Source organism: Silurus meridionalis, chromosome 12 (genome assembly GCF_014805685.1).
Source record: "Silurus meridionalis isolate SWU-2019-XX chromosome 12, ASM1480568v1, whole genome shotgun sequence".
Taxonomy (NCBI): Eukaryota; Metazoa; Chordata; class Actinopteri; order Siluriformes; family Siluridae; genus Silurus; species Silurus meridionalis.
This window is the reverse complement of record NC_060895.1, coordinates 12,374,094-12,399,968: the sequence shown is the minus strand read 5'-3', so window position 1 is coordinate 12,399,968 and position 25,875 is coordinate 12,374,094. Positions and strand designations below refer to the sequence as shown.

Below are 25,875 nucleotides of genomic sequence, written 5' to 3'. Positions count from 1 at the left end.
TGAACAAGTATTATTTGTTTGAAAGTGTTGCCATTAAAAAGCCTCTTAAAAAAACATAGCAGGTTTCTCAAGAGCAAAATTGAGATGTTTGGCCAAAATTGGTTCATGCAACAGGACAGTGATCCCAAGCAACCCAGAAAAATAGACAAAAATAACTGAATATAGGATTTGCAATTGCCTAGTCAAAGTTCAGACCTCACCTTCACCCTAAAATTCTATGCCAGCTCCTTAAGGGAATACATTCCTGCAAACCCAAATGAACTTAAGCAATATAGATTAGATAGTAAGCCAAAGGTCATACAGAAAAAAATACTTCACGTTATTGCTGATAAAGTTGGTTATACAAGCTATTTAATTGTTTGGTGTACTTATTTTATCTATGTACAGTGAAATCCGCTTATCTCGCCCCCGGTTACCTCGACAACCCTATTAAGTCGACGTTTTGAAGTGGAACCGCCAAATTCTCGCTTTTTCTAAGCATTTTTTATCGGTTATGTCGAACCCTAATATCTCGGGCACAAGGGGGGAAAAATTTGCCATTTAACGTCGGTTATCTCGGTGCAGCCGCAGAAGAACTCGCGGAAGTGGCGGAAAAATCAAGGCTTACAGATGCTACAGGTGTTGTATTGTATACTGGTGAATCTCTGCTGTTAGTTAGTGCTAGTGTTCGTAGTGTTAGTAGGGGCACGGCGCGGCTTTGGGAAGAAAAGAGCAGCCGTTGAGAGAGTGCCGGTGGGAAGACACGTACCGGGATACGCATGAGCGATAACAACGACCGCCGTGAACCAACATATACCAACAATAACGGACAGTGAGAGTGTGGAAGTTTAAATAGGAGCTGGTGATGATGCTAAACGAGCACCATATGTGCGTGATTGAAGCCGCGGGAGCTTCAGAGAAAGCGGCCGAGAAAGCACCTGACACGCTGAAGGGGGCCGAAGGGGGCGTGGCAGGTGGATTCCTGACAGATAAACATGTACTGTATGTATTTTTATAGCATGCCTTCTTCAAACAAATCGCGGCAACGCTGTTGTGTAAAAAACCCCTTCAAAAACACGTGCACGTACATTCTCATTTATTACCGCACATCATGTACATAAAGAAATTTCAAGCACATTAATATATTGCCGCCATTTTGATTTTCGTTTATCTCGATCATCGGTTACCTCGATGCTTTTTGGCGACCCCCTAGGACATCGACATAACCGGGTTCCACTGTATATATTTTTGGACATAGTGTAATGTCATGAACTGTTGTTTATCTGAAGTTGTATTTACTGAATTCTCTTATTTGAACTAATTTACTTTTAGTTCTTCAAAGAGGGTGTAATTTCTTTTTCAGTTGACAGTAGCATATTCCAGTTAGCATAATCATCCTAAGATTTTTCTACGAAGTGCTCATTATGATTTGCTGTATATTAATATTGTATTGATTAGGATTTTTACTGGTTCAGGAGTAACAGCTTTACAAAAGTTCATCTTTGTTCTTTCTTCCTTTCTCCGTCCTTGTCATATTTCTTTTTTTTTTTTTGGTTTAGATTTTACTTTACCTTCCATTGTGATCTTTTTTTGCAGCAGCGGCAATTTAATCTTTCCTTGAGTTAAATGGTTTGTGGATTTTATCCCACGAGCCACTTTTCATTTCAGAAGAGCACAATTTCCATTCTCTTTATATTCTTCTATCTTTCTTCTTTTTTGCTTTTATACAGCTCTCACTATTTCATTAGGTCTTTTGATCTGGCCCGTTACTTGCTAAATGACAATAATATCATGGCCATTGCAGCTCCTTAAAATTGATACAACTGTCATTTCTGCAATTGTATGTTCAAACTTAACGGTACAGTCTAATGAAAGCACTAAAGAGACAGGATGATCGTGAGTGAATGTGAGGAGTGACCCAGTAGCTGCCGAGCTTGATGGAGGCAAGCAGACCTGACAGAGGGCTGTCACAGCCACCCCTTCACACTCTGTACTCGAGGAATGTGTTACTGTCACATAATGCATACTGATCTGTCAACTGTTCCATCCTGTCTCTGTGGCTGTTTCCCCAAAACAGTGGTTTGTCATTAGGCAGGCACACTGTCAGGATAGTTAGCAAACACGAGTGGCTTTTAAGCTACACATGTACAATTAATTTAGACTCAGAGTTCCATACATACATTATATTGGAATGGATAAAGCAGAAAAAATCATATTGTATGTTATTTGTCAGCCAATCCCTGTATATGACCTGTTGTAATTTTGTGTCTGTATGTTGTTTGCTACAGAGGTACTAGAGGGGAAGACTGCTATGCTGTTGGGAATGAGTCAGTGGAACTCTAATGATCTCGTAGAACAGATTGAGACTTTGGGGCAGATTGACCAGACACAAGGTAAGTGTAAAGCATCAACTTCTGATTCTAATTAGGAACAAAACTCAAAGCACCAATATTGCTGCAGAATAAACATAGATTTTTACCCAAGTTTGTAAGTAGGCCTTTCTTAATTATTAGGTAGTAGCTCTTTGTGGAGACATTTCAGCAAAAAACATTTTAGAAATACACCTTAGTTAGTGTACATAAACAGTGTGAATACAGTAGATCTGAAAAAAGAAAATTATACACCTCATTTAAAATTGTAAAACATTTACTTTGATATAGCCATACGAATAAATAAAGTGAAAATCAAATAGCAGTGACTCATGAAAAAAAGACAACCCATATAATAACTTTATTATGGTTAACACCCTTTTATAATCATAATAATATGATTTTGCTCATTGCTAGTCTAAGGATGACCAAATGAGACGAATTTAGATTTGTTTTAATTGTTCAGAATTGAAAAGATGTATTATTCACAAAATTAGAGCATCTCATCATCCATAGCAACACAGCCATAGTGAAGCATGGTGGTGGCAGCATCATGCTATGGGTCTACTTCTCCTAAGGTGGGACTAGGACTCTGTTCTAGGGGAATCATGAATAAGTCAAAATCTGTTTTACAAGACTCGCAGACCTGAAGTAAATAAAAATCTGTGGACAGAGCACAAAAAATATCCCCTTGCAATATTTTAGGTTTAAAGCATTTTTGTATAGAAGTGTGGAACAAAGCAACAAAAAAAAAGATGTGATAAGTTGGTACAGCAAAGTTTTAAAGCAAAAGGTGTGGTACATATATATTAATTTAGGGTTGTGCACAAGAAGTTTCTTTTTTATATTTGTTTTTCTGCTAAGTTGTTGCTATGTATTAGAGGTGGAAAAATGTCTGGTATGATTTATCTTGGTTGGATTCTTCTACATCATAAAAACTATTTTAACTTTTACTTTGTATGCTTTTTATATTAACTGTATCTGAAATGAACCATGATTTCTTATCGGTCTCAGGCAGGTTTGCAACATAATCTGGTGTTTCCTGTTGGTGGTGTAACCTCAAATGACTGTATAAGACTGTAGAAAGGACATTATTCATTATCCTACATTCAGGTGCTCATGTTAGTTCTCACTCCCCAGTGTTCTGTATTGTTTTAAAGACTATAATCAAGTCAAGTCAAGTCAAGTTTATTTGTATAGCGCTTTTCACAAAGACATTGTCTCAAAGCAGCTTTACAGAAATCACACTCTTGATATCACCCAAATGAAGATGGGTTCCCTTTTTGAGTTTGGTTCCTCTCAAGGTTTCTTCCTTTTTACATCTAAGAGGGTTTTTTCTTGCTACAGTCACCATGACTGCTCATCAAGGATTAATTCACATCGTTCACCTTAACTGTTAAATTCTGTAAAGCTGCTTTGAGACAAGAATCTTGACTTGTCTTGACTTTGACTGTTCACTTAACAGTTAATGTCTGCTATCATATACCCTGCCACAGTAATGTCCACTAAAATGTAGTTGGATTTTCCACAGTTGCACCATAGGCTAGTCTTAGGGATATTATAGGAATAGACTGGTCTCTCTGTGAGGAGGACACACTTTCTCTCTCTTGTTGATCAGGGAAACAATAGGACAAAATTCCTTAATATAGTTTGACATTTGTTTAAAAATACTATTTAAACAAATTCCTGTCATCCATCAAATGACAAAAACCCATATAGAAGAAAAGTAGTAAGACTGTCAAAATGAGTCTTACTGTTTGTGCTGTGTAGAGATATAGTTCAAATGTTTTTACATAAAATGTATATATTGTGATAGAGAGTTTAATTAAGATTTAATGTATTTTAAAACAATTTGAAAATCTTTTTCTCAACACAGCATGAAAGGTGTGGCAATGAGCTTTTGGTGTTTTGCAGTTGAAAGATTTCACAGATTACTCATTATAATTCTGTGATGTTTGATTGTAACTGGAGTGCTTGTTAACTTGTCAAATTCACTGTCACCTCTTACTTGTTCTCCACACAATTAGACACTATATGAGATACTAACAAGAAAATAATTGCCTAAGCTTAAGTAATCATAACTGTCCATAAATTGCAAGTTTAAAATGTGATTTCCTGAAAGCAGGACGAAATTAGCCAGCACACAGTATTGCTTTTCTCTTCTACTTGCTCCTTGAAAATTAATTTCCAGTTTTTCAGAGAACATTCTTGCATCAAACCATAATTACATGGCTGGTACTAACAAAATGTATATTTACACACCCACTGCATTTTTTTTGTTATTTTTCGACATGGATTTTGAATGGAAATGAAAGAAAACTAGCTAGAATAAACTTGGATTCCTGTTTCTAACTGGACCCGGCATTAAATGAAGTAGGTGTTCAGTGGGCGATAGATTAATTAGTCTGTCAGAGCCTGGTTTGCTAAAGGCTGACATTAATTAGGAAATGCTGCTGAAAAGGCTCTAAAATGCCACTGGTGGGTGTTTCATTGGTAGCAGACTCAAGCTTTTTTAAACATTCTAAGCTGAGCTCCAGGGTCTGGAGTTCAGTGCTTTTAGTTATATTCATTTTTGTCTGGTGTTTCATTTTGCAATCCACTTCTAGCCTGCTTAATTATCCAGACTTTCATCTTTTCATACATATATATATATATATATATATATATATATATATATATATATATATATATATATATATATATATATGTATATGTATATATACTAAGGATGGAATTAATATAGTGTAATTACGAGAATACAGAACAGGTGTGCATTAGGAACATTGTAACTTGTAAGTAAGGGGGTCCTCTAGAGGTGTGGTGGTCTGTTTTTTTTGTTGTGTGGGAAAATATTTTACATAGAAAATAAAGGCTGCTTTAAAGAAAAAATAAGATCAGAGGCCATCAGTCTATCTTACTGATGACTACTGATTTAGATTTTTCTGCACATCTGCTCTGTATACCTGTGGGGAAATAGTGGGGAAAAAATTTTAATTTGATTCTCTGCTGATTTTGTAAATTTAAAAAACAAAGAAAATTTGGAAGGGGTTGAGCATACTGTTAAAGTTTAAAAGTTTTTTTTTTTTTTTAGTCATGCTTGATCATTTGGTCATTGATTTTTCAGAGCAGTGCTGCATTTTATTTATTTATTTTTACCACCGAGTGAACTGTGATGTAATGATGGAATGAAAATTGGCACAGATCAGCTCATTAACCATTAACACAAAATAAAAATAAAGTAAAATCTAATCTTGTTAATGTGTTAAGTGTGGACGTGCTTGAGCTTGAAATTTAAATCTGGCCAGTACTACAGTATGTTGTCTTTACATTTACAGTAGCTGTGTCTCTCCCTTTCTTGCATTTAAGTGTAATATCAGGATTCTTCACACATTTATTTCAAGAAGAACACAATGTATATATCACTTACATTTAATACGGTAACGTTTGTTTTGCTTTTAGGCAATATTTTGTCATTACTTCTACAGTATATGGCTGTTTATTAGAGGATAGTCATTATAGATTTACTCTGTTAGATGAAAATGTCTTGAATGAATTGTATTGGTGGGATAGTTTTAATGCTGTTTTTCTCATTAAGCTAATACAAAAGTATACTTTTAGGTGTCCGTGCCAGTTTCTAACATGAGTCATGTTTTTTTTTTTTTGGCAACCATTTATTTGTTCCACTCAAATGAACAACAAAATTGTATCAGATACAGGCATAGCTGGACTCAGGAACATCTGACCGCTAGCCACTATTTGACCTTGAATTGGTACATATCGTCTTGTTATTTATTTTAGTCATATTTCTCTTTTTGGATCAATTTGTGGTTAATTTGCTTGGGCTAGACATATTCAGTCTGCATTAGGAACTCATGTAATCACTATGAATGCTCAGGGTTATTTAGGGTGAAATGTCTCAAGTGTTCCTACTTTTTGAATGCTGAATGTTGTTGGTTTCAGGGAATGAAGATCAAAGATAAGGGGCTATAATTAACCATAGTTGAATGCTTAGCAGGACTAGTTTGGATTTATATTGAACACAGAACAGTTATGCTCATTCAGTGTTGCTTTAAATACCACTTCTGTATTCCATTGCCCTGGAGTGGTGCATGAAACTGGCCTGCAGTGGTCAGATGACATTTCTCCATTCTTTAAATGTTCAGTCTCTGTTAGCTTGTGCCCACTGTAGCCTTGGATTCTAGTTCTTGAACCATAGGAGTGGAACATGATGCATCTGTTTTCCAGTGTTGTAGCCCAAGTGCTCAATATGTTAAGAGTACTGAAATGCTTTTGAGTTATCATTGTGAGTTTCTGTGGTGATTTGGGTTACCAGTGGTGGACAAATACCCACACCATCTACTTGAGTAAAAGTAGAGTAACAATGTAGTGAAGTTCAAGTAAAAGTCTCCACAAATGGTAATGCTTCAGTAAAGTACAGATACCTGAAAAAGCTACTTAAATACAGTAACAAATTATATTTACTTTATAACTGTCCACCACTGGTTATTATATCCTTCCAGGTAACTCAAAAGTCTTTGACTTCCTTTATCAACAAGCTGTTTCTGCACAAACCACTCACAGGATGTTTATGTTTTTTTCCATCATTTGTAAACATTTAGAGACTAAATGTATTTCTAAAAATTAATTAGTCCAGCCCTTCTTGCAGTAATATGCTTGCTAAGGGCATGTAAAATTCACAGCACCTTGCAGTGGATATGAATAATTAAGAATATAAAATATCAGAAAGCCTGATGCTATTCTGGAAAATACTGACTCGGATCAAGCTAGGCCACCCCCGAAATGTATCCCAATATCATCCATGTCTTTTGTGATGCAAAAAACTTTTTAGCCAATTATTGACGACAGAGAAAGCGTTAATGGCCCCTTTATTAAAAATCTTTTTCGTCTTCTTTTTCTTCTGTCTCTTTCGGCTTCTCCCATTAGGGATCGCCACAGCAGATCATCCATCTCCATACTCCCCTGTCTTCTACATCTGCCTCTTTCAAACTAACTACCTGCATGGCTTCCCTTACCACATCCAAAAACCTCCTCCTTTGCCTTCCTCTTTTCCTCCTTCCTGGCGGCTCTATCCTCAATATTCTCCCACCATTATACCCCATGTCCCTCCTCTGCATATGTCCAAACCATCTCAATCGTGCCTCTTTCACCTTGTCTCCAAAACGTCCCACATGTGCAGTCCATCTAATAAACTCGTTTCTAATCCTGTCCATCCTCGTCACTCCAAACAAAAACCTCAACATCTTCAGCTCTGCTACCTCCAGCTCCACCTCCTGCCTTTTACTCAATGCCACTGTCTCTAAACCATACAACATCGCAGGTCTCACCACAATCCTATAAACATTCCCTATTACTCTTGCAGATACTCTTCTATCACAAATCACTCCTGCCACTCTTCTCCACCCACTCCACCCTGCCTGCACTCTCCATTACTTTGCACTGTTGACCCCAGGTACCTGAACTCCTCCACCTTCTCCACCTCTTCTCCCTGCAACCACACCACTCCACTGCCCTCCCTCTTTATCACACACATGTACTCTGTCTTACTCTTATTGACTTTCATTTCCCTTCTCCCCAGTGTGAACCTCCACCTCTCCAGGCTCTTCTTAACCTACTCCCTACTTTCACCACAAATCACAATATCATCCGCACCCATCGCCACTGCAAACAGGAAAGGGTTTAGAGCCGATCAATGATGCAATCTAACCTCCACCTTGAATCAGTCCTTCTGCACACTTCACTGCTGTCACACTGTCCTCATACCCCTCACATACTTCTCTGCCACACCTGACTTCCTCATACAATACCACAACTCCTCTCTGGCCACCCTGTCGTGCTCTTTCTCTAAATCCACAATCACACAATTCAACTCCTTCTGACCTTCTCTATACTTCTTTATAAACATTCTCAAAGCAAATATTGTATCTGTAATGCTCTTCCTCGGCATACTGTTGCTCACAGATAACCACCTCTTCTCTCAGCCTGGCTTCCACTAATCTTTCCCATAACTTCATGGTGTGACTGATCAACTTTATTCTCCTGTAGTTACAGCAGGTCTGCGCATCTCCCTTATTAAAATTGGTACCAGCACACTCCTTCTCCATTCCTCATGCATCCTCTTACCTTCCAAAATCTTGTTAAACAATCTGGTTAAAAACACCACTGCCACCTCTCCTAAACATCTCCACGCTTCTACTGGTATGTCATCTGGTCCTATTAACTTTCCACTCTTCATCTTCTTAATAGCTGCTCTCACTTCCTCCTTACTTATCCTATACACTTCCTGCTTCCCCATCTCCACATCAGCCACCCTTCTCTCTCTCTCATTTTCCTTAACAGCTGCTTAAAATACTCCCTCCACCTTTTCAACACACTCTCCTCACTAGTCAACACATTTCCATCCTTAATTGCTCTAACTTTCAGAACAGCTTGTTCCCTCTGCCTGGCCAATCGGTACAACTTCTTTTCTCCTTCCTTAGTTTCCAATTTCTCATACAGCTCATGTGCCTTTTCCTTGGCTTTTGCTACATTCCTCTTCACCTGCTGCTGCATCTTCTTGTACTCCTGCCTACTTTACTCATTACTCTGTCAATCCCCTTATGCTTTCCTGAACTTCCTCATTCCACCACCACGTCTTTTGCCTTCCTTTCTATTTCTAGATGTCACACCAAGTACCTTTCTAGCTGTCTCCCTTATCACTTCTGTAGTAGTTGCCCAATCATCCAGTACCTCTTCACCACAAAATTTAAACTACGGTCTTCCTCCTTCAGTTTCCACCATCCTAATCTTCTTCCAGTCCTCACTCTACTCCTCTTCTTCGTCACCACCAAACCCATCCTACAGACCACTATTTGATGCTGTCTAGCTACACTGTCCCCTGCAAACACTTTAGAGTCTCAAATGTCCTTCGGGTTGCATCTCCTACATAGAACATAATCCACCTGTGTGCACCTTCCTCCATGCTTACACGTTACCCTATGCTTCTCCTTCTTCTTAAAATATGTATTCACCAGTGTCATTACCATCCTTTTAGCAAAATCTACCACCATCTGCCCTTTCACATTCCTCTATTTAAGGCCATGCCTACCTCTAACCTACATACATACCTCTAACTCACTCCAGAATATTTCTTTCTCCTCCATCTCACAACTGACTTGTAGAGCATAGCCACTAATGATATCACCCCTTTAACTTCCAGCTTCATGTTCATCACTCTATCGGGAACTCTCTTCATCTCCACTACACTCTTACGGTACTCTTCCTTCAGTATCACCCCTGCACCATTTTTCTTTTCATCCACTTCTCGATAGAACAGTTTAAACCCCCCTCTAATGTTCCTGGCCTTACTCCCTTTCCACTTGGTCTCCTTAACACACAACATGTCTACCTTTCTCTGCTCTATCATATTAGCTAACTCTCCCCCTTTACCAGTCATAATGCCAACATTTAAAGTACTGTCTCTGTAGACGTCTTTCTCCTCTCCTTCTCCTACTTTGGCCAACAGTAGTCCAATTTCCAACTGTACACTGTTGACTAACAATACCTGTGGTGGTTGTTGGTAAAGCGAACCTCGACCGATCTGGTATGAAATTCTGGTTCGCAATCCGCATATTTGATTTGAAAACACATGTTTTACGCTGGATTCCCTTCCTAACGCAACCCTCCCCATTTATCTGGGCTTGAAACTGGCACTAAGAGTGCACTGGCTTGTGTAACCCTAATGGCTGGGTTTATTATTATCTATGTTGACTTTAGGTCCGTTAGGACAGTGACCACACAGGGGAAGCGAAAGTAACTGTATCATGTTTATTTGAAGTCAGAAACAAATCCAGGGGAATGCTGGCGGTCAGGAGTCAGGAAGATCACTGTAGCCATAAAATAGATTTGACAGCGAGTTAGGTCGGAACTGGAGCTTATGAAGGCGAACCGGTAATGAGTGACAGGTGTCGGCGATTAGCGCCAGGAGCGGCTGAGAGAGAGCCGCGGAGGGGGCGTGGCAGGAGGATCCCTGACAAGGTCCAAGAAAGCACTGAATTTTAAATAATGTTTAATCCAAAATCTAAAAAGAAACAAGGGTGTTCAGTGGCAGTGTTGAGGGTACTCAAAAATATTTGTTAGATTAAGCTTTGGAAGTTGAGTTTAAGGAAAGCCAGGCTGGATATGGTTGTGTTGGCCTTTGAAGTTGGGCACTTAATTGCAAAACTAACCGTCATTCGTCAGTATTCCTTAAGGATTCTATCGTATTCCAAAGCTGTATTTTGCAATCTGAACTCATCATAACACTGCTGTGTGGCCTTAGTCCTTAGACTCTTGCTGAAGCCCAGAGGACAGGCTGTGGGACCTACAGAGCCACTTCAAGGTCAGGCCACTTCGAAGTAAGTTATGCCTGCTGCTTCAGAAACTCTGAAATCTTTTTCTCTAGAAAGCTTGTATCTGATTGAGGTCAGCTCAGTGTCAGTGTTTCTTCATGGCTGTGCTTTACTCAGAGAAAGGGCTTTAGTACCAATACTTGGGGTGATATTGATAAAGTGGCATGTCCTCCGACAGTCTATCACAAGTTTGTGTTGGATGATGGGTAGGGCCACAGAGCGGTCAAATCCTTGAAGAAAAACAATTCTCAGATAGTCAGAACCAGTAAACTAAGAATTGGTACATGGTCTATACTACAACAATGCTTTCTTAAGGATTCTCTGGAAAAATGTCCAAAAGTGTCCAGACGGTCAAAATTGCCTTATGAGGTTTTGGATGAGTTTTTAGATTGTCTAAAGTAAGCTATAAGAGTAAAGTAATACAGGGCAAGAGGGCAAATTGTAATGTTTCTGGCTCGGAGACACTGACAGCTAGACAAACATTGCAAACTCACTTCTGTACCATTACAATGCACACTTACACCACCTGGCTCTAGCTTTCTAAAGGTTTTTATTTTTATTTATCATGCTTTTGGCATAGCTGTTGTATTTTGCAGTAATCGCTAATCTGCATAAACAGCTATGTTCTGCCTGTTGAGCTTTTTTTTAAGTTCTTTGTAATGTGATAACCATTAGTTTATGTCTACCATAGTTTTTATGTAAGGGCATAAAAACTTACCATGCTATCATTTTGAATTAGCCAAAGAAAGAGTTATGTGTCATGAAAAAGTAGTGGACAGTGTGTGTCATTCAGTGGAACAGATTCTGGACAAGAGGGTAAACTGTAATTGTTTTGACTCAAAAATACTGACAGAACACTAAATGGAGACCCAAACTGTAACACACACTCACCCTGTAAACTTACACCTCTAGTATACACACACCTCAGATAGGCTTTTTCAGAGAGGTTGCATGTTTAGAGTTACATGTGACCTGTAATATCTTTCTCTTTCTTTCCCTCTCTCCTTTACCTCTGGGATGCTTTTTTTAGAGAACCTGTGTCGTGTTAACCAGCCTCGGTGCATCCACCAGAGAAGCATTGATGGACTAGATAGCCTTGAGGTAAAAGATCCAATAGTTTCAGACATTGCTACTAATTATTTCTGTAGTTGTTCTACCATTGTGACTGCATAGAATGTGTCAGCAGGTGTTGTACACTACAAAATAAAAAAGACAAATATTTTGATGCAACAATGATTGCTGTAAAATTTCCCACAAATAAGAAACATGGACAGACATAATGAGGATATATATAACAAAAGGTTTGACCAAGTTATCTATTGCAGTGATCTGTTTAATCCTATTATCTGGTTTTTTTTGTTTTGTTTTTAATTACATCACAAAAATATATAAACCTTGTGGTGGCAGATGGATATCATATTAGCTTTAACTTTAGTATCTGTTGTATATGTTGTATGTTAATTTACACATGAGCCAACATGCATTTGTTACCTCTTGTTACCTGCATTGTGACAGTAATGCTTATTGGAATTAAAATAAATCAAATGTACTTAAAACTGGATGTTATTATAAAATATAATTATAAATGCTGCATGCTCTATTTTTTTTATTTAGTTTTTGCATTAAAAGATGTGAACACTCCTTTTGTACTCAGTTATGAACCAAACTACCAAACTCTTATCTCATCTGAAGGTCCAGACTAGATATTAGTCCACACTCAGTGAATGTTAAAATATCCCAACAACCACTTCAATGTTATAAAATATTTCCCTGTTGTATCTTTTTATTTGTTGATCCCTCTCTTGTCTCCTTTACCACCAGACAAGATGTAAGACCCAGGTGCTTATATTGGTGGTGCATGGGGGGAATATTCTGGACCCGGCAAGTGGTGACCTGGGGGCAAAGGCAGCAGACGTGGCAACTCTTTCCTCAGTTATGGAGAAAGTCGCACAGGCTCACTTTGAAGCTGCCACACATCACATACTAATCAAGCTGGTGCCCTGTCCTGCTGTATGTGCGGAGGCCTTTTCCCTGGTTTCCACGTGAGTTGATGAGATTCATGTAAAATCATAAAAAAGGATTTCATTTTAAAGAATATATATAGTTTTATGGAACAGTAGAATGTATAAGGCTGGTTAAATATGTTTTTCATGGCATGCTGTAAATATTTTTTATATAACTCAATGGAAGAAAGGATACTATACAAATCTACACCAAACAACTTTATATGAATTATATTGGTGGAAAGAGTAAAATTCTCCCTGAAAAAAAATGTATATTGGAAGAAATCTGTACAATAATAAGTTGTACTGTGCAGATGTCTTATTTATTAGGAACCCCAACCATCTGCCTATTTTCTCCTGACCATAAGCACACTATTTTCTTGTTCAGATGTTTTTTTCCTGGTAATTTATTTGTGGGAATAATATAATGTCCTCCCTAAGTAATGCACATAGGATTTCACAGACTATCTACAGCAGACATTTCTCAGTCTCTATCAAGTCATAAAAGAAGTCTGCTAAAATAACTAAAAAGTGCATTGAGATGATAAGTTTGCTAACCAAAGAATGGATTTGCCTTGCTCCGACTGTGGTGTTAGCAGAAAGTAGAGCATAAACGACCAAACGCATGAGAAAAATTCCTGTCTCATATAATATGGCTTCAGTCCATCTGTTACTTAAGGCAGCTTACTACTTGTATTAATCTATTTATTTACTTTTTTATTTTTTTTTATTTTTTTTTTTTTTATTTTTTACAAAAAAGGAAAATTCAAATTGATTCAATATATTTTAAAGAAAAAATGCACAAAGACACAAAGGCATTAGTCAATTATAAAGCAGAGATAATGCAACTGCTAATGGATTATTTTAATCTCTGCATATTGTTGAACTGAGGGGCCATATTCAATGTTCACACTAAGTGATAAACACAATTTTCCATTAGGTAGAGTTTAAAGATAATTCTTAATTTGTATTACCACTGCTTGCCAGTTTGCAAAAAAAATATTTGAAGTAGGCTTACAATGTAGTTACCATATTTTCCAGACTATAAGCCGCTACTTTTTTCCCACTTTGAACCCCGCGGCTTAAACAACGAAGCGGCTAATTTATGGATTTTTTCTGGGTTTTTCCCGGTTTCACAAACTTCAAGCTAAAAAAAACTGAGCCCCATAACATTAGACCAATAAAATTGCTGAACGGGTTCAGGTGAACCAATTAAATTCTTTATACCAAATCGACCTCCCACTGAATCGGGCCGCACCACATCATAAATATGGATGATGTTCCACTGACGTTTGACCTGCTGCTCACTCGGACTGTCTACAGGAAAAGCGAATCGTTTGTAATGCTGAAAACAACCGGGCATTAAAAAAAAAACGCATTTCACCTGTGTTCTGAGCTGCACGGCATCGGGAGAAAAGCTTCACTGATGGTGATTTTTAAACGCACGACGATGCCAAAAGAAAAACTTGTTGTGAAAGAAAGGAGGAAGACAGTAAACAATGACTTTCTTGGTAGGCTACTGTTTAGATACAAGCCGTGTAACAGACACTGTCTTTCGTTAAAGCCTGTGTAAAGTTTATTAGTGTCAAAATAAAAATGTTTGTCAAATTCAGTGGGTGCAGCTTATTGGACCGGACATTACGGTATATCAATCATTTAATGAGTCCGTTGTAATGTCTTTTCTTATCCCTGTGGTTGTAACTGATTTATATGGAAGAATAAAATTGCTAATGGCAGGTTGTATATTATAATAATAATAAGAAAAAGAAGAAGAAGAAAAAGATGAAAAAAAGAAAACAACGATAATAATAATAATAATAATAATAATAATAATAATAATAATAATCCTTCTGGCTTTTGACTCATTATTTGACCTTGGAACAGACCCAGTAAGAAAACTGACTGGACATCAAGGACATCTGAATCAATCGATGTCTCTTTGTCTGTATCTTTAATGAATGCATTCTAGCTTCTTTTGAACTTCTAACAGTAAGACACTAAGTGAACACATAAATATTGTTGCACTTTCTTTCCCTGTCAACTTATCAATATCATGGTCATGTACTGTGGATGAATTATGGTCTGCATAGATGGTCGTGCTTTATTGAGTCAATGAATAGAAAGTACAAGTTTCCTGCGAGCAGCCTAATGTAATGCCCCACTTAATTATCCTTCTGCTGGAGGCTATTAACTTGGGGTAAAAAGCCATAGACATAGCAGCACGATGCACAGTAAGCATGCTCACTCTGATGTTATGTAAGCATAGGAAGAAAATAAAAATTCATAAGTAATTACATGTTTCTGTCTATATCAAATAATGTTCTTTCTAAGCGCCAAGTTAGTCAGCTTTTTTAAATCGTTGTATTCTGTGGTGTTTTGAGCACTCTTTAGCAACCCCCACCCCCACACACACACATATACACACACACACACACACACACACACACACTCTTCTTTCAATAATTGAGCTGTCATGTTTCCATTTGCTGTAGTTTGAGCTGTTAATGGTCAAAATGCAAATCCTGACGAGATCTTTCAGGGTAATTAAAGGAAACATTGCCTTTAAAAAAATACAAAATTTAACATTTATTATTGCTAGTTCTTTTCTCTGTGATGGACTAACAGAGTTTATCCCATTGTTTTTAGAATAGGCTCCTATCCAGAGTAACTCTGATCAGGGTCATGTGCTACCTCATTAAAATATTTAATAAAAGTAAGGCTGTCATTATAAAGAATTATTCACAGAACAGAAAACGACCAGTGTTTTGTGATCTGATTTGCAAAAACACCTGGATTGTAGGTGACAAAGGTGAATGGCGTGAATCATTCAAGAAAAAAGACAGTTCACATCCAGGCAATTAAATCTGAATATAGCATTAAAGTTTGATATGTTCAAGTGCTTGATTCTTATCAGGGTTACTGTGGAAATTAAGGTGCCAAGGGTTGCTGTGCCAAATTAAAATCTTATTCCAATATTACTGATTGGTTTAGGTAATGCCAGCACAATGAATTAAATTGAATAGTGAACAGTGAATATAGGTTTCTAGCTCTCTGGCTGTATGTACCCTTTCCACAGTAATACAGTTAATAGCAGATATTTGTTGGGAACTATTGAAAGACATAGTGCTTGTGAACATTGTTGCTAACCAAGTGTATTCATGTAGTTTATTTACATTCAGGTGAACAACCAACATGAAAATATATCATCTCACCAATCATGCATATATTAATAGATGGCTGTAGGAACATTACAGTTTTTTGATTTAGGGGCTTTTACAGTGACCAGATCTGAACCTGAATAGCAATTCTTTTGAAATGTGATAAAAAATGTCTGTTGTACTTTGCAGCCATATGTAGGTGCAAAATTGAACCAGTCATTTCAATAGTTTAAAACATTTCAAACAAAAATTCATCTTGTAGAATGCATGCTATTGCAAATGTGTTTTATTCAGAAAGCTCCAGCAGGCACAATCTACTAGTGGATAAGTGTAATAAATGGGTAACAGATTATATGTTTTGTCCTTACCATTAAGTGGCACCAATATTACATGTAAAAAGATGCATTCTTTAGATAGACTTGTAGCATCAAATAAAGACTTTGTAAATGTCTCATAAAATCTAAATAACGTTTGACTGAGCTGTCCTCCACTTTTATAAAAATAAATCTGTTGCTTCCTTTATAGCTATTAAAATAAAATAATCTAGTATCTAAAATATCCTGTTTTCTGACACTGCCATCACATGTGACCCTCATGTCAAAACTCATTTCTCAGACAGATGCTTATTTCTTATAATCTTATAATGAGCTTCTTATTCAGGTACAGCTGACTCATGAAAGAAGCACAACAGGAAAAGTAAATAAAGCTGTCTATTAATGTGAACAAGCATCCATATGTGTTTTTCCAAATGAATGCTTAGCAGAAGACTGAATCCCTTCGACAATAATGGATAATTTCTGAAATACGACCATCTCCGTTCTCAAAGTGGAAGCAATGTTCTAGATAGCGCACACTTATCCTTCTGGGGTAGACACAGCATGAGCAACACCTATCATTTGTAACCTTGTCTGTTAATTGGGAAGATGTCAGTTTCTGATGGTAGTCAATCATGGCTTTCCGGGTTAATGATGTGTCTAAAAGGTTATGTCAATTGACAATGTGCTGACATTTTCCCAATCGCAAGCAAGGTTGTTGCGAAGTTGTTGAGACATAAATGTGCATGACATGCTAACATTCTGTACAGTATATGCTCTATCTGGACTGGTAATTTGTGGATTTTGCTGATTTAGAGTGTGTGCTAGAGTTAGTGAATTAAGGTTTGATGTCACTGTTGTTGGTTCTCCATTAATGAGTCAAACAAAGCATCAAAACGTATACATAATAACCCTTCAACAGGTTTGGGCCCATCTAAAAGCGTAATATTGACTACCTTGCTCAACTACAGTTAAAGCTTGGCTATTTTCAGAGCTGACAGATATCACCCATAGAGCATTGAGCTCAGTATTCTGCATTTCTAACCCTTTGAAGGTTTTGTCTTTCAAGGCACAGAGGTTGCAACATGCATCTGTCCTAAAGCTGAGTGTTATATGGCCACGGTGCTAATGATGGCACCTACTGTTAAAAGGGTCTCTATAGCAGTGCCAAAAATCAATTGAAGCTCAATACCATGGTTTCCCCATTAGTCTGCATTTTCTCATTAGTTTGTTTTTTTTCTCTCTTTTATAGGTTTTCACTTTTCGAGTGCCATTGGCAGGTGACAGACATGCAGTTATTTGAAAGTGATGTCTTTTAGGAAAAAAGTCACTGCTGTTAAAAAAAAAAACTGGGTATTTGTGTGGGAAAATAGATCATTGTGCTGGCGTTATTTTACCATGTTACACCATGCACACATTCCATTATGTCAATAGTTGAAAGATTGTGTATATTTTTTCATCAAAGAAAAACAGTGTGAGGGTACTATGGCACCTCTGCCACCAGCTGTTTGCATAGTTGCATAATAGTACAACTTAAAAAAAAAACCGCACACAACAAATCTGAAATGTACCCTACCTAGTGGTTTAAGTAAGCGGGTGTCTAAGTAACTGGTCTTTAGAGAATGCTGCTTTATAGCGAAGGTCTCATTTATTAAAGCACACATGCTGCATGTTCTACAAAGTTCTATGTGTACAAGAATATTAATATTCATCACACATGTATACACAGTTATGAAACATGGATCTTGATACATTTCACACATTCTAAATTGTTGCTTTTTATAGCCACACTCATCTGATTTATATGATAAACAACTTCCCTTTAAAAAGCAAAGTAGCCTGCTTGAGGGGCTGAGAAAGAGTATTTGTGTGCATTATGTAGCCCCAATTACATTTACTGTCTGATATCATGTAACATGTATTTTATTGTGAATGCCATGAATTCAGATGTTTTCCTTATTTGACTCATAGTTGTTTGGTAAATGCCACCTGCCCCTCTTTGAACAAAAGCACTTAAGACCAATTAAAATTGCACTGAAAGAACAAAATCGACTGATGAGCCACTCGTTACCATCATTTCCAGTGGTTTATAAAAATTTGGAATCAAATATAGCATCATCTCAGTCGATTTTTAGATGTGCATTTTATATGACTTAATTTGGCATTCCATCTGTTTCACCTGTCTGCACCTTGTTGTAAGCACCATAATTATGTAATTATTATCTCAATTATTATAATATGATTGACAGTATAAGGGATAAAAGCATGTTATACACAGATTAATTGCTAATACCTTTAGGGGTTCCTTTATATGCATGCTCAGGAGTGTGTGGAAATGTATATACATATACAACCAAATTATGACTGAAACACATGTACACAAGAAGTCCAGGAAGAAGCCAGCAGTTACTGTCTTAAAAACCTGACAAAAGATTTAAATACACCTGAGCTAGACTTCAGGGGTGTCTCAACTTGTACATTTCCACCAGAACACTGAGAATGTTATATTATCATCAACATTGGTCTTTTGTCTGTAAGTGTCAGGGAACCACCAGCCACGCCTCCCTCCAAGGCTCACACTCTCACTCGGATGCTCCCTGCTCTAATCACCTATACCTGTTCCCCATTTACCTATCCCCTTTATAAGGTCCCGATTCCCCCTCACTCACGGTCGGATCTACTCGTTGCCATCATACCACTCGTGTTCCCTGTTCTTCCATGCTTCTGGCTACGCTTCGGATGAAGTGCTCTAGATAAGTTTGTGTTTGTATGTTTAGTTTAGACATTGTAGTTTACTCCCGGTTTCTGACGCCTGAATATCTGTGTGAATTTTGCAAATGTAAGTTAAATTAAAAATTAAAAGTTAAATACATTTTTTACATCATCTGGGTTTATGAGAACACAAACATCATTCACATAAGCTGCTAGTTTAACTAGAACTACCTCAAAGGAATCCAGGAGCTACAAACATTATTATAGTAAGACTATAAGGCTCAAATATAGTGGCATTCAAGTTCTTAAAACAGTAGTTAATAATAAAGGGTTGCAGTAAGTCTGATGTTTGTGTATTAGGGTTTATATGTAGGTAGACTTTTTAGATTATGTTTTAATATCACAGATGCCATGAAAGGCTCAAAGGTCTTCTGGGTCTTTTGATCAATACTTGTAGACAAGACATTGTACGAGTCAGGACCAATTAATTTCCAGACACTTGGCAGAATTCTGCTGAAAAGCATCCAGCACAGGTGACTTGCCATTGTTCTGTTTTCACACAGCTCCTGTTATCTCACTGAAAGTCATTGGGCTTTATAAATCCCATCTGTCCTTTTCTGAGAGGAGCTTAGTAGCTACAGAGATATCAGTCAAGTCTCTGACTGATAGTTATTCATAAAATGAAATTGCAAATGAATTAATTTCTTGTGTGTCCTTTGTTTCTTTGTCACCTTTGAGTCCTAGCTGTTAAAGGCGCTTCATCTCTCTTGTCTTTTTGCTAGAATAAAAAAGAGCAGCAAGACTGCTCTTGCTGTGCCATTTTGTTCAGCTTGGAATACTTTAATCATTTGAGATTATCCTTGTCTTATTCTTTCAATAATTTTGTAAATATTATTTTAGTGGTTTCAGTAAAATTTTATTTATCTCTGTTGTTGATGCTGCTTTCCTTAAGTATTTTTTGTTGATTGCCATCATATTGAACTATTAAGGCTTTGGTGCTAGGTGTATTGTACTGATTGCAAAGTACATATATTTGTACTTTACTCATTTGCCAATACTTACTTAATATCAGGAAAAAATTCCTCTCACCAAGATTTTAAACGTATTATTTAAAAATAGCCTTTTACCTTTATTTTATGCTTAAATCATCAAGCCAAATTCTTCAAAATGTGTTTACCTGCCAGTTTTCACCCACCAGCCAGCATTTTCCTATGATACAACTTCTACTTGGGGTCCTCGGAGTAATGTGAATCCAGCCAAATGCATCACAGTTGCTACCCATGCTGTGTCACAGCAGTGTATGCCCTCTTCCACATGCATGATGCCTGCAGACACCCACATTTGGCACTGGTTGCTGTGATTGACTTCCACCTTATGACTCCCTTGGCTTCTAGCTGTAGATGACTGTTGCCTTCTCAAAAGTCCATTTTGTAATCCACTTACCTGAAAAGATGATACCAAAAAGTAATGCTTGCTGTTTGGGTACTTGGGTAATTTTTAGGGTAAAGCACTTTGAGGACTGCTCTGAGAAATTAATTCGAATGTTGAGATGTTATATGTCAATCTAATTTTTATTAGAAAGTTGGCAATACTTGCACAAGAACTGCATGCCTATTTTAGAGATATGGTTGATTAATAGACTAGAAAGCAAACTATATCACATGTATTGATATTTATCTTAATTACAGCACCAAGACACCTATTTCTCCTTAGTTATAATGAAACCAACATCAAAACCAATAAGGAAATTCATTACTAAAATGTAAAATTTGAAAGTAACAGTCAGCGACTGGGATTTGTGTCATACTTGAGTTGTATGTTGCCCTGATATGACTCAAACTGGGGAGACGTGTACATTTTCAGCCTTTATAAAAATGAGTTAGGATTGACATTCTTAAAGTGTCATTCATTTTCTGACAATTTTATGCTCAATAATTTATTACACTGCTAATGGCTTGAAGCAGTAGTCAAAGCAGAGGTGATTTCATGGTGCAGCTATATTTTAGATTTATCTAGGACTTGAATTTTTCGACTGGGCAATATTTTTATGAAATATTAATTATATGTAGTGAAAATTCATACATTACAGAGAGCACATACTGCATATCTCATACATGCACATTCCTTGTGTGAGATATGCTCAGAGGAATATAATGCTGCATCAAGATTGAATGGAAAATTTAAAGAGAGAGAGAGAGAGAGAGAGAGAGAGAAAAGAGAGAAATCGCTTCCTACTACATGTGTTTGACATGATTTTAAAGAACATAAAGGCTCATGGTTCAGTGGAGACCCAGTATCCACTGAAGTCCTTGGCTCTGTCTCAGTAACTTCATTTCCCCATCTCTCTGAGCACAGAAATCTTATCTGAAAATATAATCTGTGTTAGTTCAGTGAAGGCATCCCATGATCATGGTTGCATTTGCAAGATTTGTAGAGTTGCTGTTTTATGGACTGATTGAACTTTGTTTTTGTTTTAGCCTAAACCCTTACAGTTATGATGAGAGCTGTGTGTCGAGCAGTGTGGACCACCTTCCACTGGCAGCTCTCCCCCTCCTCGCAATTGCAGCACCGCACTACCAGGATGCTGTGGCAGTAGTTATAGCCCGAGCCAATCAGGTCTACCACAGCTTTCTGCAGTCCTCTGAAGGACAAGGCTTCACCGGCCAGGTTGGTCTCTTTTGGACTAGAAAGTAGGCGTATTTTTTATTTTACTAAAATAAAATAGCCCAGTTAGAGCTTTAGTAAGGAGAATCTGTTCTAAGTTGGTCTTAGTATAACATTAAAGGGGAGCCGTCATCACAGAAGTAATTGGCAGAATTTGGTGGTGGTGTGTGAGTCATCACAGATGAGTCATTTCACAGTGGGAGAGGAATCTCTCTGCCCATTTCTCCTTATTCCTTAGCTCACATGATAATTACAGTAATGCATGATTGTTAATTTACAAAGCACGAGTGATTTCTAGAGGAAGTGTCCTTTGTTTGTGTTCAGTGTAGAAAACCTGGGTGGACCGACACATTGGGAATTTAACCTCCTGACCAAGAAAATAAAAAAATGTATGCATCAGAGATTAGACTCTGAAATGTTTTTGTCTAACCTTTCCTTAATCCAAATGAAATTTGAGCAAAGATAATGCATCACGAATAAGTAATTAAAAAGCTACAGCAGTTGTTTTGTTGCTGTAATTAAGGTTATTGACAGGCTTATTGAGCTGTGACAGCCACTGAGACCTCCTACTGTGACACGTTGCTTTTGCTATAGGTTCTGACTGGTGTGTTTGTGTGTGCACGTGTGTATGTGCTGTTGAAAAGGTGTGTCTGTTGGGTGACTGTGTGGGTGGCGTGCTGTGTTTTGATGCACTCTGTTTCAGCAACACCACACAGCATGACAGTCCTAATCACAGAGGGAGACACAACAGTACGGAGAGCCTAGGGGTATGTATTTAACAAAACCAATTACTGTGTAGCTTAGGGCTAGATCCTGAATTTGCCTTAAAGATCTTGCATAGATCTGCATCAAAGTTGTCTTTCTCCCCTCCTGTCAGTCCTACCTCAAGTGATACCTCAAGTGATTGGGTTATTGTTTTCTGGATTCAGTATAAGTTTTATTTGTAATTACATTTTAATTTTAGTTACCTTTAAAAACACCCTATTTTAATATGACTATGTTAAAGACTGTATTTGAATGTTCTTGAAATACATTTCACTATATAATATAACAAATATTGGTGCTTAAATAACAGTATTACTTGTAATAAAGATTTTTTTTCTGCTGCATTGTTTGTTTATATCGAACACAGAATAATCCAGGGCTTCTAGAAGAGGCCAACTTGGGTCTATGCTCCAGTAAACACCTCAGCAAAAGCAACACTGACATATCAGCCCCTGATGGGAGTCGTGTGAGGAGAAAAAGACTCACTCGCAAACAGAGTGACTTGTGTGCTATTGACTCCACCAAGAGCCAGCAAAATCCAATTCTCAGCAGGCAAGCTTCATAAACACAACAGATTCTCATGGTATTATCAGAATGATGGCACATGTTTGGCACACCTATGGTAATACAAAAACAGAATGCTTGAGTTTGTTTCATTTTCTCATAATTTAATACATGCATTTAAATCAACTGCATACATCTGTTTAGCCTGGTAAGCCTTAGCATATGTGTGTAGATGGCATTTTGCCATGTGCCAGTGAATGTGTCAGTCTCTTTCACCCTGCAATTATGTGGCCCACCTGCCTTCCACAGCCTTGTAATGCCTGTGCCTGTATAAAAACATGCAGTATGTGCATTAACTGCTGTTATTATTTTAGCCTGAAAGACGTATTATGTTATTAGGGATTCCTTGCAGTATAGCAGCAGGTGGGACACCAGCCCCTCTTATGTGCCTGACACTGGTTGGTACTGGACAATTTTGATGGTCATTGTAGGATTACAATTCATTTAAGAACCATACCTAGCCTTTGCTTGCAGTTTCTCTGAAGCTGCTGAGAATCAAAGGCTCATATCTGGGCCACTTGAGCTTTTTCCAATGCCCTCTTGTATCTTGCCACCACTGTCTGAGTAGAGGGCTTTTTGGAGTTGACGAAGCATAGAGGCTAGGGATGTTGAAATGTTTAATATCTCATTGCAATAGGTTCTGTGCAATCCACTTAATAATATGAGTTTGTTGATGCATGGCACTGCTCTTTACAGCCCAGTATTTGAGGAGCAGAATTTAGAGATTGTATTTAAACATATTGATTGTCAAGGATAATGATTGAGGCAGCTTGATTGTAAGGATGATATAGACCAGGATTTGCCAGGATTTTGTTCAAGTTTAAAGCCTGTTCCAGACACCCCAGTCTATCATCTTTTTTATTAGAACCTTTAGAGTATGTGATCATTTTTGTGTGTAATTATTATGGAGTAATTATAAAAAGATTACTTTTCCTGCTTCTAATTACACTTGCCAAAACCTTTTCTTTAGTTAGAGCTGATTTATGTGTGCATTGATAGTTTTTTTTTATGTGTGTGTGTGTGTGTGTGTGTGTGTGTGTGTGTGTGTGTGTGTGTCTGTCTGTCTGTCTGTCTGCATGTGTGTAGTCTGGTTCAGGAAGGAATAAATCAAAGTCCTGGAGGAAGTAGCACAATGCTGAATCCAGGCCATTTTGACTTTGAGGTGTCAGAATGTTTCTTGCTTGGCTGTCCACTTGGACTAGTGTTAGCCATGAGACGCACTGTTCTTCCTTCAGTCGAAGGTGAGTGTGTCATACTGAAGCACGTATAGCCTGTGGCACATTGTTCTGTCCATACACTTTTAGTTTGCACCTAGCAGACAGTCTAGCTCAGGGGTCACCAACATATTGCCCACAAGGACCACATAAGTCGCCCGCGGGCCTTTTCTTAAAATAGCTCACCATAGCGCCACTTACCAGTGAGCTGCATCTATCTGTTTCCTACCTTGTTAAATCAGTGTTGATAATTATTGTGAGAAATCATTAACATGATCAGTGTCTTCACAAAGATGAATATCATTAATTATTAATAACAACATATAATTAAAGGTAAATTGAGCAAATTTGTTATTTTAGAAGTGTGTATCAAACTGGTAGCCCTTCACATTAATCGGTACCCAAGAAGTAGCTCTCAGTTTCAAAAAGGTTGGTGACCCCTGGTCTAGCTCTTTTACACCAGTGAATTACAATCTATAACCACATTACATTAGCTAGCCTTCAGTTTCACTACAAAAAAACAACAACCTGTAATTCTATGTATTTTTTCATACCTTTTTGTGGCAGTGACTCAGCTGCAGCCTGCCTGCTCCCAGATCTTCAACCTGTTCTACCCTTCCGACCCATCTGCCTCCAGACTGGAGCCCCTTCTGCATTCTCTCTTTCACCGGGTGCCTCCATTCTCTGTTCCACGATACCAGCGCTACCCACAAGGCGATGGGCGCTCGACTCTTATTGGTGAGGAAAATAGACCCATGTAGACTTTTAAGACATACAGTATGACCATTCAACAGTTTTCATACAAGTGCCAACTACTAGTGGTACCTGATCTTATAGCCCCCTGCTATTTACACAGTCTCTGAAAGAATGATTTATTTGCTAGCTTACAAGATGCAGTTTGGTGTTAATAATAAATATTCTAAATATAATAAAAGGATTAATAAAGTCAATTGAAAACCTACAGAAAAGACATCATCCTTCCTGGAATGTTTAGGCATATGTTTAGACTGTGTTTTACATTTTATTTGCTATATGTTCATTGATAATTTTATGTGACCAACAAAAATGATGAATATAAAAACTGAGATCAGTATTTTAAATTGTAATTGAATGGGTGTGACTTTCAACCTCTAAGAAACTAAATGACTGACCTACAATTATGTGATTTAATTAACACCCCATTGACCGTAAGGAAATAAAGGGTTGAGAATAGATATCGGTAAACATGCACACATATTCTGGTTTAATGAGTAATTAATTACTCTAGCCACATGGTGTGGTTCTGGAGCCGCCCCGTGGGTAAAGTAGTTTCATCATTACAGTCATCAGAGATCCGCTCTGCATGTCTGTAAATGTGATTAATGTCTGTAATATCCAGGAATAGCTGGCCTGTTTGTCTGTTAATGGTTTGTGGGCTAGTTCTGTATGTATAATTGAAATGTGACGGCAAAAAGTATGTTTGACAGACAGGTATTCAGAAATAACTTTTTTGATAATTTTATTACCTGTTTACATTACCTTCCAGTTTTGTATCACAGCTCTACCAAATTGTCCTAACTGTAAAAATGCTTAAGTAGAATATATGGCTGTGTTTCATCTTATCTTGATTATTTCCTAAGCAGAAACAATCAACCTTTTTGTTTCTTCTTTAAGCTTATTCATAAAGACTTAGGTCATTTGTTAAAATCCTTTTAGCTAGCTAGCTATGTATTTTCAAAACAATCTGTCTGTCTTTCTTTTTTTGTT

At 37.5% G+C, this 25,875-nt stretch overlaps 1 protein-coding gene across 3 annotated transcripts in view; it reads left to right on the top strand.

Annotated features, from left to right (window-relative positions):
• The window catches only part of pitpnm3 (PITPNM family member 3), a 54,899-nt gene that overhangs the window by 15,751 nt on the left and 13,273 nt on the right, over nt 1-25,875 (top strand). Inside the window, exons 3-10 of one of the 3 annotated variants that reach the window (XM_046863478.1) lie at nt 2,268-2,372; nt 11,766-11,836; nt 12,557-12,777; nt 21,400-21,589; nt 22,231-22,353; nt 22,719-22,903; nt 24,002-24,156; nt 24,697-24,867. In XM_046863478.1, the coding sequence (XP_046719434.1) occupies nt 2,268-2,372; nt 11,766-11,836; nt 12,557-12,777; nt 21,400-21,589; nt 22,231-22,353; nt 22,719-22,903; nt 24,002-24,156; nt 24,697-24,867 (1,221 nt within the window). Of the gene's footprint in view, nt 1-2,267; nt 2,373-11,765; nt 11,837-12,556; nt 12,778-21,399; nt 21,613-22,230; nt 22,354-22,718; nt 22,904-24,001; nt 24,157-24,696; nt 24,868-25,875 lie in introns of those variants that run through there. The other 2 variants (XM_046863479.1, XM_046863480.1) reach the window with 2 other exon arrangements.